The sequence below is a fragment of the Aythya marila genome (assembly GCF_965140915.1).
Source record: "Aythya marila genome assembly, chromosome: 19".
Taxonomy (NCBI): Eukaryota; Metazoa; Chordata; class Aves; order Anseriformes; family Anatidae; genus Aythya; species Aythya marila.
Genome location: NC_139060.1, coordinates 9,003,909 through 9,021,123, shown reverse-complemented (window position 1 = coordinate 9,021,123; position 17,215 = coordinate 9,003,909). Strand labels below are relative to the sequence as shown.

The window sequence follows — 17,215 nt, the reverse complement described above, 5'->3', positions numbered from 1 at the left end:
CTCCCCCAGCAGCACGGGCTGCCCCCCCTGATCCCACCCGCAGCTCCTGTCCCCCTCCTAACGCCTTTTTTCTCCCCCCGCAGTCCTCCAGGATCGATGACCAGCGCTGCGCCCCCCCCGACTCCATCCCCCGCGGCCCCACCATGCCAGACGAAGATTTCTTCAGCCTCATCCAGCGCGTCCAGGCCAAGCGCATGGATGAGCAGAGGGTAGATTTGGCCTCAGCCCAGGAGGAGGCAGCAGAGGAGCAGCAGAGGCCTGGTTCCAGCTAAGAACGGGGGTTCAGGTGGGGGGGTTTGGTTTCATTTCAGTTTTTTTAAAGACAACTCCGTGTAGGTGGTTTCAAAGCCGAGTGCTCCTGCGCTTCCACAGACTTCTCCCAGGAGCGCCCCGAGCTGCACGTGGCTGCTCTGCAGAGGCAGCACCACAGAAGGCCCACGGGACCAGGGAGGGGTTTTAAACAAGGGGCTTTTTTGGGACGTGCAGCCACGGTAACACTGGGCCCAGCACCAGGGAAGGAGACTTTGGCAGTCCCTTTGCTCGGCACCTGAAAACCCCGGAACTGGTGCTGGCAGCCAGAGGAGGAGCCCGGAGCAGGTAGTGAAATCCAGCCTTGATGTCCTTTATTTCCAGAACACTTTTAATTTAACGGGGGAAGGGAAGAGCACCTTTTTCATTTTTCGAGTCCTCCTGTCTCGTTTGCATCACGAGGTGACGGATTGCTCTGGATCCTTTCCTGGAATCTCTTGCTCAACTTTGTTCTTTCTAGAGGAGGAAATGAGCTCAGGTCAGCGGTGACACAGCTCCTTTCAAACCTGAGCCCTGCCCTGGCTGCAGCCCTGGTCCCCCCACTTTGAGGTTTGCTCTGGGGTTGCTGTGAACTCTGGGGGCCCTGCGCTGTCCCTCCCCTCCGCTTCCCCAGCTGCTCCTGCGCAGAGCTGTACTGGAACCTCCTGAGCAGGACCCGAGGCTCTCCCACCCGTAGCTTCAGTGGAATTTGGAGACCCCCAGCAAAACCCCAGCCTGGGACAAAGCCTGAAAGGTAACTGCCAGCTGTGCAGCGCCAAGGAAGAGAGGAAGAAGGTCTCTGCCCATCTGCTCAGCACAGAAAACTGCGACAACGCATCGCTTCTGCTGCAGCTGGGCCAGAAGCCTCGTACAGGATTGAATGGAGTGCCCGAGGCAGAAACCTGCACTGGGCACTGAGCTGCTGCGAGAGCTACAAAGCCTTCTGGTCACGGCTTGCGATGCTCCCTCGTGCCCAGCAGCAGTGGGGGCCAGCAGCCCTGCCCTCCGCCTTGTTCCTCCTGCCAGCAGGGCTGTGCTGCTGCCCGCCCCGCAGAGCTGCTCCCACACGGATCTGCATTTACTGACATTTCCTTCTGGTGATGTTGGGAAAGCGAGCCTGGAGAGGAGGCCAGCAGACATCTCCTTCGAGGAGGTGGAATGGTTTTTTCTTTGCTTGACCTGAGAGGCAATCTTGGACTCGAGCACCTCCAGCAACGAGGTCTGCCAAAGCAGGTGTGTTCCTACGGAACACAAATCAGCACTTTCTGACTGAAACGCATTTGAGGGAAACATTTCCAACCAGCAGTTGAGATTTTTAGACCAGTGATGCTGCTCGTCGGGCGCTCAACCTGCCTGCGCTGAACATTTGGAGGGGAAGCTGCATTTTGCCTGCCACCAGGGAGCACTCACCTGCTGCGCTGCTGCGTGTGCATCGCTGGGCTGAGGCTCGGCCTCCTGCCTGGGGCAGGTTGGAGCTCTGGAGCCAAGCCAGGAGGACCTGCCCGCCACCTACGCACCCACCTCGCCTGCATTTGTCCAGAGGAAGACAGCGCCGAGGATGCCAATGACTTCTTGAGCAGCTGCAGGCCCTGGGCTGTGCAGCTCAGCCAGGTGGCGAACTGGAACCTGACCGTGAAGCTTTCAGAGGTGTTAATTATTTGCCATATACTTGAATGTATTGAGCTTATTTATTTTTTACATGTGCATTTGCTAATGTCATTTTGATGGGGAATTTCCAACCCACAGGTACTTTTTTTCTAAAAAATAATCTGCCAAATGAATTAATATATTAGAAACGAATACAGCGCGAGGGAAAGGGGGGGGTTGTGCTTAATAAATATTTGTGTCTAAGCTTCAGTGACAGAAGTTAATTTCCACTATTTTTTTGGCCAGCAGAGCTCACGGGGGTCCTTTGGGATGGGACTGGGGGTGCGTGGTGGGGTCTTGTGGAGGACATCACCACGTGGAAGTGTTAAGAAAAGGGTATGTGCATCACCCCTATGTCTCTTAGGGAGCAGGGCGCTGTAGGCACCTGCCCCAAAATCTGTGTCTGGTTTCCCTGGTGGGAGCTGCCAGAGGAAAGGGCAGCGAGTGCCTGGCATAAGCTGTTGGTGAGGATACTCCCAGAGCAGCAGCACGAGCTCGTTCCAACGCAGCAGGGAGGTGCAGGCCGTTAGACTTCGCTAGAACGGGGGCCTGGGAGCAGCAGATTTTTGGCTCCTGAGCCCTGTGAGGATAAAGCCAAGTCACAGCTGGGCCTTCCACGCCTGGCTAACCTGTGCAGGCTACTGCCAGTCCTGATCAAAGCTTAATGAAGAGCCACCAGCTCCTTCTCATCAGGAGTTCTCAAGTTGCTCAGTGCCTGGCCACAAGCAGGCTCTGTGTGGGACCTGAGGCCAGAACCGTGCCCCCAGCTCTGCAAAGGCTGCCGATTCCCGGGATTTGAAACAGGTGAAATTCCTAAAAGCAAGGGATGGGGCTCACCTGCTGTCTCGCTGTCCTTAGCAGCTGAGGAAGGGCACACCATTCACCAGTAAATGTCTCTCACAGAGCAGATCCCCACTGTGAGCAGGAGCAACGGCTGCTACTGCTGCTACTGCTGCTCTAGGTCCTCGGCCTGTGCTGGTTGCTGCTGTGCTGGAGCCTGGAGTAACAGAGAGAACAGCTTTATTGTCCGACAGCAGTGGGTGCGCAGAGCACAGCCCTTCCTCCCTTCCTCTGCTGGGGCACAGCTCGCTGCTGCTGACACCCGCCGGGCAGGCGCGGCACTGCCGAGCTCTGGGCAGGGTGAACAGCGCAGGGAGCTGTGCCCAGGGCAGAACAGGGAGGAAAGCTGCAAGAACAGGCCCCGTGCAAGCAGCAGGAAGGTGAGTCACTTCACAGCCCCCTGCGCTGCTGCTCGCAGGAGGGATTTACCTGCCTGAGCCCGTCAGGAAGGCGGCGCGGTGCTGCTGAGCCCCCCACGGCACACCCACGGGTGGCAGGGGCTGTAACGCCATCGCTGCACGCGGTGATGTGCTCGGGCATCTGAGTGCAAGAAAAAAGGAAGGGGGTGTTCAGAGAGGCGGTAAGCAAGAGGCACAACAGCGCCCGTTTTGCAGAAGAGCCCTCGTGGGACAGGATTTGGGAACAGAATCCCTCCCTTGGCAGCCCCAGGGAAACGCTTTGAGGACTGTGCCCAAGGTTTGCAGCGCGTGCTGGGACTGCTGCCTTGCCCCCCTCACATCCCCAGCCCTCCTCTGTGCATCCAACACCCCCGTCCCAGTGCTGTCACTCACCGAGCCCTGCTGCACCAGGCCCTCGTGGCACTTTTCCCCCATTGTGACACATCTCCAGCTCAGGAGGAAGCTTTTTTTCTCTTCTCTCCCAGTCCTTTGGCTGAAGGAAGGGCTGCTGGGCTCCTCCTAGACAAAGCCTGCTCACTGTGTCCTCTTTAATGAAAAGAGGAATTTCCTTTTTTGAAGAAGAAAAAAAAACAACTCAAAACAGAGCACTTTTTTTTTAAATACAGTCTGTTAGCAACAAATCCTTTTGTTTTACACACAGTCCCTCAGAGAAGTGCAACCCTTTCCCTTCCAGCTGAAAACCCCAGAATGGTTTGCCATGAAAGGTGCCCATTCCCTGGGGGCTGCCCTCGGGCCCCTCTCTGCCTCTGCAGCTCTCTCCCTGCACCCGCACCCCAAAGATCTGCCCGCCCCGTGCGATCTGCTGCTGCCTGCCCTGTCCTCATCCTGCCAAAACCACGTCCAGCAGCACAGCCAGGCCCTGCTCATGGTGCTCTAAGTGCCAGGGAAACACTGACCCCACAGACATCCAGGGACAGACTTTGCTGCAGTTTTTTACTGTAACAGCAAAAATTAGCGTAACCTTTCCATATAACCATAGCTAGGGGCACAGTAACGGGTACGAAAGGTACAGAAAACGGCTAAAACCTGGCTTTTTTAGTACTAACTGTTTCCAAGACAACGCAGAGCCTTCCCAGCGGCTCGGTGCCACCCCGTCACAGGCAGCAGAGGCACGGCAGCAGAGCGCTGTCTGCTTGGAGGTAACACAATCACCCCCCTTCCAGCAGTGCCAGCAGCTCACAACAGGGCGAGCACGCAGCAGTGTTCCAGGACTCCTGTTTCTTAATTACCACGTGGATCGCTCCAGCATCTGATTGTGTCAGAGCCGTGTTTCTTTAGGACATGAGCACGCACACACCTAGCTGCGGGAGGAAGCTCCTGCCCTTCAAAGCTGTTCCATCACTCTGAACGCAGGTACCTACAGGAAAACATGAATATTTGAACCATGCTCACAATACAACACGTATAAAATTACTATGAACACTTCAGGTGAACAAAGAAAACTCATTAACGCTCATTAAGACATGCAATGCCCTCACTGAATACCTGAATGATTAAAGGCCACGGACACCTGGATGAGTTTGGCTGCAAGAAGTGGGTTCGTTCAGCTTGGAGGCACAAAGGCAGAGGGATTTTAGGGCTTTCTGTAGCTCTCTGGTGCGTGGAGGATCCAGAGCCAAGGCTCTTCTCAGCAGTGCAGTGCTTTGAAGGAAGGCAACGGGCACAGGCTGAAACCCAGGGCGTTTCAGTTAGGCACGAGGATTTCTGGTGTTCTTTTACTAAGGGATTGGTCAAATACCAGACCAGGGCTCCAGAGGCTGTGGGATCTCCACCATCCTCAGATACGCAAGCCTAGGCTCTAAGTGTCTTTAACTGAGCCTCCTTTGAGCAAGGTGGTTGGATTGAAACCTCCAGAGGCCTCCTCCAACCTACGTTACTCTTTGATATCAAGTTTAAAAACATAAGAGGATACTTCACAGTGCTTCAGGCTGTTGGACCTTAAGATAAGCTGAACTTTTACCCGGGCAGAGAGAGGAAGCCCTACGAATGTGCAATACGATCACCTTGCAGCCTGATTCATCGCTACCCAACGTTACGCGCTGGTAAACACCTACATTTTGCATTTATGAAGTTATTATTTTTTGTTCTAGCTGATCTTAACGTGCAGCAGTAGCATTAATAAGCACCTCAACGTCTGTCAAATGAGACAAATTCCTAGGTGCTCCACTTATCTCCAACGTGCTTCACAAATATTCATTCTGCCTTCACGCCCGTCCTCCCCCTCACCAGTGAGGAAGTTGCATAACCCCAGCACCCCGGGGCCGCTCGCTGCGTCACGGCCCCGAGTGGAATTTCCGAGCAGGGGCTGGCACTCCCATGGGGCAGCACCGCCTGCCTCGTGGCGTAACCCCCAGACAGGGATTTTCAGCCTAGTGGTAGACAGAAGGGGCACAGAACCTTCACTCTGGATGATAAAAGGGGAAATGAAAAAGCAGCACTTCGGTGGCTGCAGTGAGCTGGTTACCTGATCCTCCTGCAGGGACGTTTTAGCTTTGCAAACTTGCACATGGTCAGACCTCCTCCTCAGATGGTATCAATCAGCTCTTCTGCTCAGCTGCTGTGCCCTGCGATGCTCCTCCAGGAGCACAGCCATCAGCTGCTCACGTGCAACAGCTGGACAGCATCAGAGGGCACTGCTAAAGCCTGCAGTTAGAGCTGCACCTGCCCAGGTTAAAACACACGGACAGAGAATTAACTGCCTTCTCACCTGAGAACAAAGCAGGCGTCCTGACACTGCTGAAATGCTCAAAATTGCTTTAATGTCAGCAAAACAAGTACCAGGAAAAATATCCACACTCCACCTCTAAAAATATTGGCTTGCTCAAAGGCAAAACTACATAAGACAAAGACACAACAGAGAAAAGACCGACGCCTGAGTTTATTTTAAACACAGACCATTGAAGTTAGGAAAGAAACGTTAACAGTCTCTCTTGCCATCAGCAGAACGACACAAATCCCACTCGTCACGTCTGTCCCTTGCCGCCAGTCTCTGGGGGGCCTTCCCCACCTTCTCCCTCTGTCGGATGACTTTGAGACCTGGTATCTGCCGTGCCTTCCAGAAGCAGCTCCAGGGCTTCCTCACCAACCACACGTCTCACCTTCTCCCCTTTGGCTGCCAGGATTTCCTCGATATTCCTGAACAGCAATTTGAAAACCAACAGTGACTCTACAGCAAAGGCTGGACAGAAGAGTCTACTGCGTGCTGTCTCCTTTACACTTTGCTCCCGGTACTAACACCACACAGCAAATCAGCTCGTGCACTTTATGATACCTTTCCATAAGTTTGGGAAGCAGATGAAACTATCCAAACCTCCTAGGACCGTTTTTATCCATTAGGATCAATAAATTAGCAATTATGGCAGAACAGAAATTTTAAAGGTATCTAAGGGAGTTAGAAATCACTGAAATTCAACAGCACTCTGGCCCCCACGTTTGAAACACTTCGCCAGGTGAACCTAGCAGCGATTTAATAAAGCCTGAGGGAGAAAAGAACTTCACACACAATAATTCACCTGCTGGCACCAACAAGAACGTCTGCGTCTCATGCAGCTTCTGTTGCTGCTTTACACCATTTATTTGGATCCTAGGTAGTGAGGTTCAAATTATAGGTGATTATAACCTCCATTCACGTGCTTTCAGAAACTAGATGAAATATAGAATTATACCAAATAAAACCTGTTTTGATCTGAACCATATTTTAAAAGCATCAGAGAAATAATACCCCAACTCGGGAGGATCTGGTTATAGCTCAACAGTCTTTTTCCCTTGCTAAATGAGCGTTGCTGGCACACCTACCTTTTCCCTTCCAGATCCGAGAACCACCCCAAGTTATCTGCTATGACGTGGTGATTCTTGCAGCCGGGGCACTTCACGATGACCACCCCTTTATGGTAGGCTAACTTGGAAATTGTTTTTGCTGAGCGCGTCTGGCAGACCTGCAGAGCAAACAGACAGCAACAACAGATGACAACCGCAGCTTCTGGACCCTTCAGAAAGGGAAATCTTTTCCCGAGTGGAATATTTATTTTGTCCTCCCTCATCTCCAGCTACTCCAAGGCTGCTGGGCCACGGGACGATGCCGTGCAGCTCCAGGGGCACTTTGCAGCTCAGGTCTGCAGGAGGCAGCCCCACAGCCTGATCTTCCCAGGCTCTGTCCCCCGTTTCTTTGTAAAAGTGGTAAACGGTTTTCATAGTGGGGCAAAGTGTACAACTACAGAGCAAAAATGGAAATAAAACATTGGTGATTCAGGCAGTTCTGGTACCACGGATCTGTATGTTGGGAACTTTGGGAATTTCATTGGAATCCTCACCAGTTTGGAGCATGTTTTAGAAGCATTATCTCATCGCACTGATACAACGCTCCCGTTATGTTTAATTAAAGAAAATTAAGAGTCCCTGCTACCCAAACCTGCTGCCTGCAAGGCACCCAGGGCGACGAAACGCATTTTTCTCTTTTTAACGCGTTTAAAGGAAGCAAACGTGAAGCGATCTCAGCGCCCCCCTGCCCTGTCACCACAGGGCTGCCCGGGGGGGGGGACGGGAAGGCGCCGGCTCCTGCTCGCCCCTCGGCCCCGGCCCACCTTGCAGGTGTACACCAGGCGGTAGTGCGAGGCCTGCAGCTGCCCCACGGGGCCCGAGGCGGCGGTGCAGAGCCGTGCCGGTGCCGGTGTGGGTACCGGTACGGGTGCCGGTGCCAATATCGGGGCCTTTCGGGGCCGCCGTGCCGGGGAACCCCTCAGCAGGGCCCGCGCCGCTGCCCCCGCCGCCCGCCGCAACATGGCGCTGGAGCAGGCGCGCGGAGAGGGCGGGCGCTGAGGCGGCGGCCGCCATCTTGGGGCGGTGCCGCTGTGGGGAACGGCCCCGAGGCGGGAGGCGCCCCCGGGCCTCGCTCAGCCCCCCAAAAAGACCCCCGAGCCCCTTCGTGGCACGAAGCGGGGCCCGTCCCGTGTTGTGCATGAGCAGCACCCATCCCCGCTTTTTTCTGTTTTATTCCACGCGAGCCTGGAGCGGGGAGCAGGCTCTCGGAAGCAGAAGCTCCCTCCCATGCTCCCTGGCAGAGCTGGTGCCACACGCGCGAAGGGCTCCGAGCCTCAGCCCTGTTTATTGATGTACTGCACACCCCTCACGTTATTGTGCATCTGAAGGACAAAGTTCTCACTGACAGATGGACGGGGACAGGCACGAGGCTAAACACACAGTCCAGTCACACACTTTTAACTTCTCATAGTGTTGGTTATAGTCCAGTTACAAGCTAACTTCTCATACATGTTGGTTTAGATGGTTTTAAAATCCATGTAGTCTATTTGTAGAGACAAATACAGATCACACTCAGCCCCTGGCCTTTCTGCTGTTTGCTTCTCAGGTCGGCTCCTGCCTTTACGAGCCCTCGGTGTCAGTGTTGTCGCTGCCCGTGGTGTTTTCCCAGTCTGCTTCGTGGTGCTGCCCCTTTGGTACTCTTCGCATTGCCCTTTTTCTGAAAACAAGGGTAGACGTTTCAGTTTTAGAAGATGTTGAACCTCTGAAAATAAGTTCTGTAACAAATTTAAATCCTCCCTGAATCAAGGTTGAGGAGAGGGAACAAACGGAATAGAAGAAATACGTGCAACATGCTAATCAATTAAGTCACAAGGTTATGTCTAAATTAATCCTTCTTACTAAAGGCCAGACCTTCGGTAACGCTCAAAGCAGTCCTTCATCCTCCTCCGCTCCTTTTCTGCCAGTTCTTCATTGGCCAAGCCACACTCCTTGAACTGGAGAAAATGCAAACAGACATGAACTGCATCCCTCTGAAGATCAGATCAATTTTATTATCCAAAACTGTTCTGTAAAGACAGCTGGTTTTGAGGCTGATGTACTGTGTTTGGCCTCTGCAAGGTAAGGCTGAAAACCACCCAAAGAAGCGTGATGATCTCCTCTCAGACTTGTTTGTGCCCTGAATCATTCCACATGCAAATAAAGGGGGAAAACTGGAAACCTATGCCTTAAAATGACAAAGTATAGCTGTTCGCTGCCCAAACCCTCACCTGGGGAAGTACACCAGTGTGTAGAGCTAGCTTCCTGTATCTGCTTGGGCCTACAGAATGAAGTGCAGCGTGTTTACTCCTGGGCTGTTCACTACCGGGTGTCCAGGATGGTAACACATCCCAGTTTCACATCATTTTACCATGTTTATTCTCTCCCAGTTGCCAATTTGAAATTCTGTTTCATCAGTGATACTGCAGACAGTTAAACTGAAAAAGAACCATAACCAGAGATAAAGGCCAGAAAATAATTTGAAGGTCCTAAGCAAAGATGGAGAAATAACCAGCAGATGAGTATTCTACTGTTCAGAGCTCACCCTTTTTGGAGGGGGCATTTTGCACAGACTGCTTTCTGGAAAAGCTGCTTCCATGGTTCTCAGACTTAGTAAATCTATCATTAACAAGAACATTAAGGATCTCAAACCCCAGTCGGTGTAAAGAAAAGCCCACAAAGATTCTCTTACAGTGGGTGACTCCAGAGGCAGATCGCTCTCTCGGGTACTAAATTGCTGGGTTTGTCCTTCAGGGCAGTCTTCTAAAAGATGGAAAAATCACAGCATTAGTCATAGTTGCCACTGATAAGTAACTTCTTCTTCCACTAGTTCAGCAAGTAGCAATAGTTATAATGTAACAGCTGCCCAACAGAGCACAGAATCAACAGCAGAACTGAAACCAAGCCTTAAAATGTTTGGGATTTAGTCTTCTAATCAATGTGAGAGTCACCAATCATTTTATTTGATCCCCTAAATCTTGCTTAGGATGATGGACTTCCCAACGGGCTAAGAAAGAGAGACCATCTATCTAGTTTCAGCATATGGGGGAGCAAAATGAACCTTTGCAAAGCAGCACCTCTGCTTAACATCATCAAAAAAAATTGCGTTGAAGATGAACATGAGAAATAATTCTAAACATGATTTTAATCACAATTTGTCCCTGTTCCCCAACAACTAAGTCTTGCATATCAAGATGCTTAACATCAGGTGATAATTTAGTGAAACTCCTTAGTGATCAGGTACTGTGCTACCCAATATTGAACTGAGTGAGGTACAGTAATACAAGTATTTTTTTGGATCAGTGTTGTTTAGCTTTTGTGAAAAATCTCCCATCTCAATAAATAAAAAGAGATCAGAATAGAAAGTTTCTTCTGTGCTACTTTTCCTTCTTTCTCAACATGTTTTGAAATAAAATCTCAAGTTCTTAGAGGAGTCTGTTAATTCCTCTCCACACTGCTGAATCATTTCCACTGGGGATGCCACAAAAACAGAACCAGTGACAGCATTAATTACATGGTTCTGCTTTTGTGAAAACAGCCTGCAACATAAAAGGGAGGAGGGGAAGGAAAAATCCCTGAAGAAAGCCACATGGTCCTTCTGAACTGGAAGGATGCTTTTTCTGTTCTCAGCTCAGCCACAAATGCAAGAAGACTTGGGAAAAAAAAGACATCCAGGAACTGTTTGCGAGAGGCACCATGTACTAGGTGATTTTTCCTGGACAAATTCAGAAGACAGATTACTGAAAAAAAAAGACTCAAGGACCTAGGACAGCGTAATGACACAACTTTGGCACGTCGTTCAGCTGTATGAAAGACTATTTCAAAGACCACGTAGTAAACAGCGTGGGGAGTTTTTTCTGTCCAAAAAGCTGCACTCACTGTTCCCAGCATCTGGGGACAAGTTCTTTTTATAGGTGAGAAGGATGGTGGTATGGCAGAGTGCCTCGGGATTCTAGAAGCCTTGATTTATGGGTACCTATTCTGAGTACTCTCAAGGAAGCCTTAGTCAGAGGGCCAAGCATGCCCCCACTGAGAAACACCTCTCCTAAACTGAGTCTCCAGTCATGCTACCTCTTCTCTACTGAAAATAAAAAGCAGGGATTTGTCTTTTCCCATCCCTTTGGAACACTGAATGATCCCTTCGAGAACTCTACCCTATGTTTTGCCCAACAAAAGCCTTACTTTTAGTCAGCTGTGCATCTTCATCTAGATGACCATGAAGAGTAAGCTATGGGACAGAAACAGAGCGAGATATGAGAACAGCCCCTTATTCCTTCTCAGACAATAGTTAGGAACAGATGGAGAAACATAAGACACAGCACATGCATAAAACCAACCTTTCCCTATTGTGTCTTGCTGTCAGCAAAATAGGAGACGTTCTGAGCCAAAAGTTATCAATCTACCATAAATTTATCCTCCGCGACTATATTCGGTTCTTTTGGCCTCATTTATGTATTTTGTCTCCAAACAATGTGATGATCTCTTCCACAATGAAATTATAAACTAAGTAAAAACTCTTTACTACAGCTGACCCCAGGGTAATACTTTTGGTTGTTCTCCCACAAGAGGCAATCAGAAGCAACCCAAAATAATTTGATCCCACTTGCCTGCTTAGACTCAACAGCCTGAAACTATCCCATCAGAAAGTAAAATGTAAACACGGCACCCTACTCACTTCCTGGGAATCTCTGGAAGAGGTGTCATCCAGGTCAGAAGTCTGAAATAAAACCAGTAACTTAATTATTCCTCATGAGCAATGAAGTTGCAGTAACAGAATATATAGGAGACTGAAAGCTTCAGAAAACAGAGAATTGAGGACTTCCTCCCTCCCACAATCTTGTCTGACCACTTGGAGAAAGTATACAAGATGCCACACTAATTAAAAGCCACATGATGCCTTATTTAGTTCCAAAAACCCATTTACTCTGCTTCCATTTCATCTAAATGGCTCATACATGTTCTCTAGAGTTCATAACAGTCACACGCTCTGCCTAAACTGAGCTTTCCAACCCCTCGTACACAACAGCCCCACAGGCATACCAGTGCAGGTAGCTCCAGCTGCAACCTTTTCAGCTTGGCTTCAGTAGCCAGTAGCTGGCTCTCCTTTTGGAAGAGCTGCAACTGCATCTCGTCACATCGCTCCCCCAGCTCCCGAATCTGTTTTCGGTAGGTGTCCCTCTCGACCAGGTTCTTGGAGTACTGCGTGTAGAACTGTTCCCTGGTCAGCAGTGCCTGGTGTAAGGGGCAAGATGTCACACGTGGCACGTCACATGCAGGGTTACAACACCTGCCTGCTTCAAGCAGCAAGCCAGGAATTAGCAGCAGCAACCCCAGGAGGAATGTTTTATCACCTGGTCTCTTTCTGAAGCCACTTCCTCCAGCTGCTGCAGGACGGCTTCGATCCGTTTTTTATACATCTGGGTGTCCTTCCTCAGGGACGTGCACTGTAGCTCAAGCATCTCCTTTTCTTCTGCGTACTGTTGAGACATGGTCAAAAGCACCCTGCAGGTGGGGTTGAGTCGGAGCTAGGATCTCACCCCTTCTGCTCTGTGCCACAGCCTGACCTCCCTGCAACATCAAAGTGCAGCCAGACTGTCCAGCTGGAGGCAAAACCAACCAGAAGACCGGTCAACAGGACTAGGAGGACTGCTGACATGGTGGATTTACAAGCACCAGAGCTGTCAATCATTAGAAAAGCTCTCATCACCCTCCAGGCTGAGGCACGGACTGTTAATTAACAGACACAGGCATCAACAGATAACATCGTTACTGTCACAGAGTGCTAAAATATTAATAATTTCCTCGGACTGTAACACGGACCATAGAACAGGAGCAGCAGGGATCCCTGCTGAGCAGCTCCTCTGCACCACAGGTAGGACATGGCAGGTGCTTCATCTGCCCGTGTTACCCACTGACCCCCAGCAGGGATTTGCACTGCACCGCTTACTTTGTCTTGGAGCACCTCGGCTCGTCGCAGCTCCCTGCGAAGGTTGTAAACGGTGTTCATCAGCTTGCGGCGCTCCAGTATCTGGCTGCAGTCGTTCTCCAGAGTTTCGTTGGAGAGGCTCTTCTCCAAATTTTGTTCCCTGGCAACCTGCTGGACAAAGAAGAAAGTGAGATACAGCAACCATCTAACTCCGTCAACTCTCTCTCCACAGCCCCACGTGCTCTGTTTGAGAGGAGAACAAGGCCACAGCTGAGCCACACAACCTTCAGCACAGCCCCATCGCTGCCCGGGCTGAAACAAACAATCACTTCTTAGGATTCCATATCCAGTCGCCCCCACCAACCTGGAGAGTGTTCTCCAGCTCCTGATTCTTGGCCAAAAGCAACTCCTTCTCCTGCTGTATCTCCCACATCACCTCGTGGCTTGGACGCTGCTCTATGGCATGCTTCAATTTCATCGTGTGCTTACGCTCCAGCTTGCAGTCATCCTCAGCCTTCATGAGGCTGTGCTTCAAGTGATCGATCTACAAGGAGGTTCAGAATGTGTCAGTCACAGGAAGAAAAGTCCAGCCTCCAAATGCAGTTCTCCTGTGGCAGTTCTCACTCCTCAGACAAATGTGGGGCACGCTTTTCTCTGTTTTCCCCAGGAAATTTGGTGCTCTGAGGATCAGAGCCTTGCCTGGGTGCTAAATTGGTACAACGTGCTGGTTCTGTGCTGCCCTTGTGAGCAGGCCTGCGCTTGAGTGAGGCCAAAACAGTTAATTCTTCACAGCACAGCCTGCAAGACATGGGCTGGGGACCACCAAGACATGCTATCTGCTAAGGAATATGCACAGTAACTGCTCTGGACCATCCCAGGCAAAGACACATCTGGAGCACAGCACAGCTCTTCAGGGATCGAGTAAGAAGTGAAGAAAAGGGCGACTGACCTCCAGGAGCAGGTCCCGATTCTTCATGAGGGCAGCGCTCTTCTCCTCGCTCTGTTTGGCGTAGCTCATGGCCAGGTTGTAGTTCTCGTCCTTGCACTTGCGCAGCTCCTTGCTCAGGCTGTCCCGCTCCTCCTTCATCTTCTGCGCCCGCTCCTGGTGCTTGCGGAGCAGGCTGTCCCTCACCCACATCTCTCTGATCGTGTTCTCTTTGGTGTGCAGCCACACGGTGAGCTCCTGGGCCTTCTGCCGCTCCTCCTGCACTGTCCTCTGCAGCTTCATGATCTCACTCATCAGGAGCTGGCTCAGGCCGGACTCTCCGGCCGTGTCTGTGGGGTGGGCAGGCATCAGCTCCTGCTGTCCTGTCTGCCCCCCAGCCACGCACGCAGCGCTGAGCCCACCCCCACTTATCTGAGTCAAACTCACAGGAGAATTCCCCCTTCAGTTACGCAGCACCAGTAAGCGAGGAGCTGCTGCTTCTCAGAGCTCAAACTTTACCTAGGATCATAGAGAAAACCCTGCTTGGGTCCTTGCCGGTTATCTTCTTGTAGAGCTGTGGATAATACAGCTCAAGACTCTCCATAAACGCCTCAAAGCCCTTGCGCCCCGTTCGCTGAAGAATGTCCAGGAGAACACCTGAAAAAAAACAGCAATAGTTCTATTAATCTATTTTTCTCTTTTCCTATTTCAGTTTCAAAGAATTGCTCCAATTTCCCTATATGCAGGTTAAATTCCTTGGGATCAAATCTCCTGGCCAATATTAAGCCAACTGCTGTGGAGGAACAAATAAAACTTAACCCTTCTATCTAGCTCCTATTAAAGTGGGTGCACAAGTCTCAGAAGGGCGCTTTGTTATCCTGCTGACAGCTACAGAAGAGGTAAGCTAAAAGGACACACAATGATGGTTTCTGCAGCTTGAGGCTCCACTCAAAAATACTAGAGGCAAATATAGGGAAAAAAAAAAAGTGCCACTAGGTAAAAGGTAGCAGAGAGAAACCTAAGTAAGACTTAAGACTGAGCTTAGTTGCCAACTTTGCCTAGAAATAATTCTGTACCAAACCAAGCCCGGGGTGCTTCTTGTCTGGGTTTGCAGTTTCCCAACATGGAAAACATGGAATGTAAATTAAAAAAAAAAAATGAATGTACCTGTTAGGTACTGGAAGGAAAGCAAGGTATTGCAATCTGCTCCCAAGAGCACGAGCTTATCTTCAGAGCCAAAAGCTGCACTTCACCCACCTGCCTTCCGTTTGCGCATGACCAGGCTGGGGTCGTTGAGAACTTGTTCTTCATCATCGTGGTTTATCACCTGGCACTGGCGAAGGTAGGGCGTTATACGGGAAGGATCTATCACAGAGATCAGCTTCACGCGGAAGTTTTCCAGGTTATTCCAGCATGTCTCATCACTATCTTCTTCCAACATGGTGGCGAGCGAGAGGTATTGGCGAGCTGTCTCAGCCGTCCTTAAAAACAGAAAACAAAGAAGCAGACTCTAAGCATCCTGGAAGAACGTGGGTGGTGCTGGGGAAACCAAGTGTGTTCACTGAGTGAGAATAGAAAAGTGTCTTCTACATACAGGATCACATCTCTCATGCAGTCTTTAACTCAGCAATTATGAATTCCTTGCAGAACAGGATGAAACACTACAGCTGGACCTGCAAGAACAGTGCAGTGCCAGGCTGGGGATAGCAGCAGCTCCGAGGCCAATGCCAACGCTACTGACACACACGTGAAGGAGAACCAGTGTGAAATTATGAGAAACCATAAAAAGAGTCACCAAAGCTTGATGCTTTCCCTCCAACCAGCTGAACTTCTCCCAGAGCACTGCAAGGCAAAAGCGAAACTGCTTAGCTGCAGGACCACTGGTGACGGGAAAGTCATCGAGAGCCCAGTAGAGAGGAAAATCCAACAAACTCCAGATTCCCAACAGCGCACCCCAAGGAGGAGCTGTCAGATCTCATTGACTTCAGCAGGAGTTCCCCAGATGCTCAGCTATGCTTGCAATTAAATCTTGAATTTATCCCAACAACAACAACACAAAAGGTTGGAACACAACACGAGACGAGCTGATGGCAAACAGCAATTTTCCACTTTGAAAGTGAGCATCTTCTGAAGCAAAAGCATCTTTGAAGGCCTCCTAATTAGCTATTAGCTCTACTTTTTAAACAGTTCACACTCTTCCTCCTCCATCTCACAGCATCTGAGAGCCCTGTATTATTGCCTGGCTACACAATCCTAAATATAACTCCCACAGAAAGCTCTGTGAAAACCCCCAGTGGTGATAGCCCAAACTGCATTCAGCTGTGTAAGAACCTGTTTTTTCTGCAATTTATGCTCTGAAATAACGCGTGCAAAGGGTGCCTCAGTGTGCTTGGGGGGAGCTTACTTCAGGACTCCCCCACAGCAGCTGGACCAGGAGGTTATTAGTTACCTGCCTCCCGATTATAGCTGCTGTTCATCACGCTCAAACTCTTCAGCCAGGAATCGTGCAGCTGAGCAAAAGCAGAAAATCCAACACTGCTGTACCCAGGCTTTTGTCTGAAGGCGGTTTTATCAATTCAAATAAGAAATAAAGCAATATTTATACTTCTTTTGCACTTTGTAGTCAGCCTGTTCCATAAGGAGTATTTCTGAAATCCCAGCCATTAATTACTACGCTCACATCACATGCCAGCAACCTTAGCAGTCAAGTTTTCAGTTGTTTAGTTTGATTTGAGGCGGAGAGGAAAGAGTTCTGACTACACAGGGGCTGAGATTTCACTCACATCTTACTGCATCTCTTTGAGCATCCCCCTGTTGATAAAAGCCACACACACCCCTCGGAGTTATAAAATTAAAATTACCCTGTCAATATAAACCAATCGGCATTACGTGGACCAACCTGGGCCTACGCAGTCCAGATTCTTCTTGTCTCTTACGTTGGTCTGGGAAAATTCATCTGCGTCCTGTCCCTGAGGAAATGTGTCCAGGCTGCAGCCTGCCTTTATACTCTGTCTAGTGCAAAAATAATTCCAGGAATAAAACTGATTCAAGAAAAGGGGAAACTACTCAGCTACGCTCTGAGGCAGAAAAGGGAGAGAATAATAAGGGGCCCCCCCAAAAAAGGGAAGCCTGAAAACATGATGGGGGAGGAGAATGAAAGCTGATGACATTGCAAGTCAGCAGCATTACATTGGCAGTGATCTTAGACCCACTCAGACTTGGGTTTCCAATCTGTACTGCTGAAGCACCAGCTACAGCCGAGGAAGTTTCTTTGTGCAGAAAGATTAAAAAGAGTGAAGGTCGCAGGCACAGGCCTGTCCAACGTATTTCAGGGGACAAAACAAGCTGCTAAGAGTTAGAAGACAAAAGCTCTTCAAG

The 17,215-nt window shown here is 50.1% G+C and overlaps 3 protein-coding genes across 10 annotated transcripts in view; 1 reads left to right on the top strand and 2 right to left on the bottom strand.

Moving 5' to 3' along the window:
* The window catches only part of GPSM1 (G protein signaling modulator 1), a 64,110-nt gene extending 61,986 nt beyond the window's left edge, over nt 1–2,124 (top strand). Inside the window, exons 14-15 of one of the 2 annotated variants that reach the window (XR_014318791.1) lie at nt 84–597; nt 712–2,124. Coding sequence is in view for 1 of the 2 variants with exons in the window: in XM_082775295.1 (XP_082631421.1) it covers nt 84–272 (189 nt within the window). In the remaining variant the exon portion in view is untranslated. Of the gene's footprint in view, nt 1–83 lie in introns of both variants that reach the window. The other variant, XM_082775295.1, reaches the window with a different exon arrangement.
* Nucleotides 2,125–5,939: 3,815 nt separating this feature from the next.
* Nucleotides 5,940–8,005, bottom strand: DNLZ (DNL-type zinc finger). The gene is made up of 3 exons (XM_082775294.1): nt 7,775–8,005; nt 6,990–7,129; nt 5,940–6,329 (listed from the first exon to the last, which is right to left on the bottom strand). Exons 1-3 carry the CDS (start codon nt 7,970–7,972, stop codon nt 6,158–6,160), a joined length of 510 nt encoding a protein of 169 aa, XP_082631420.1. The 5' UTR covers nt 7,973–8,005; the 3' UTR covers nt 5,940–6,157.
* A 189-nt stretch (nt 8,006–8,194) lies between these two features.
* On the bottom strand, nt 8,195–16,882 carry CARD9 (caspase recruitment domain family member 9). 7 transcript variants are annotated; one of them, XM_082775885.1, is made up of 13 exons: nt 16,737–16,882; nt 15,095–15,318; nt 14,357–14,494; nt 13,862–14,187; nt 13,277–13,456; nt 12,934–13,083; nt 12,338–12,463; nt 12,027–12,218; nt 11,662–11,703; nt 11,169–11,214; nt 9,679–9,749; nt 8,862–8,944; nt 8,195–8,667 (listed from the first exon to the last, which is right to left on the bottom strand). In XM_082775885.1, the coding sequence occupies exons 2-13, from the start codon at nt 15,276–15,278 to the stop codon at nt 8,571–8,573; spliced, it is 1,635 nt and encodes a 544-aa protein (XP_082632011.1). In that variant the 5' UTR covers nt 15,279–15,318; nt 16,737–16,882; the 3' UTR covers nt 8,195–8,570. The 7 variants fall into 7 exon arrangements, with proteins under 7 accessions (XP_082632011.1, XP_082632012.1, XP_082632009.1 ...); XM_082775886.1 differs by lacking the exon at nt 16,737–16,882 and adding an exon at nt 15,633–15,676; XM_082775883.1 differs by lacking the exon at nt 16,737–16,882 and adding an exon at nt 15,432–15,599.
* Nucleotides 16,883–17,215: the final 333 nt, after the last annotated feature.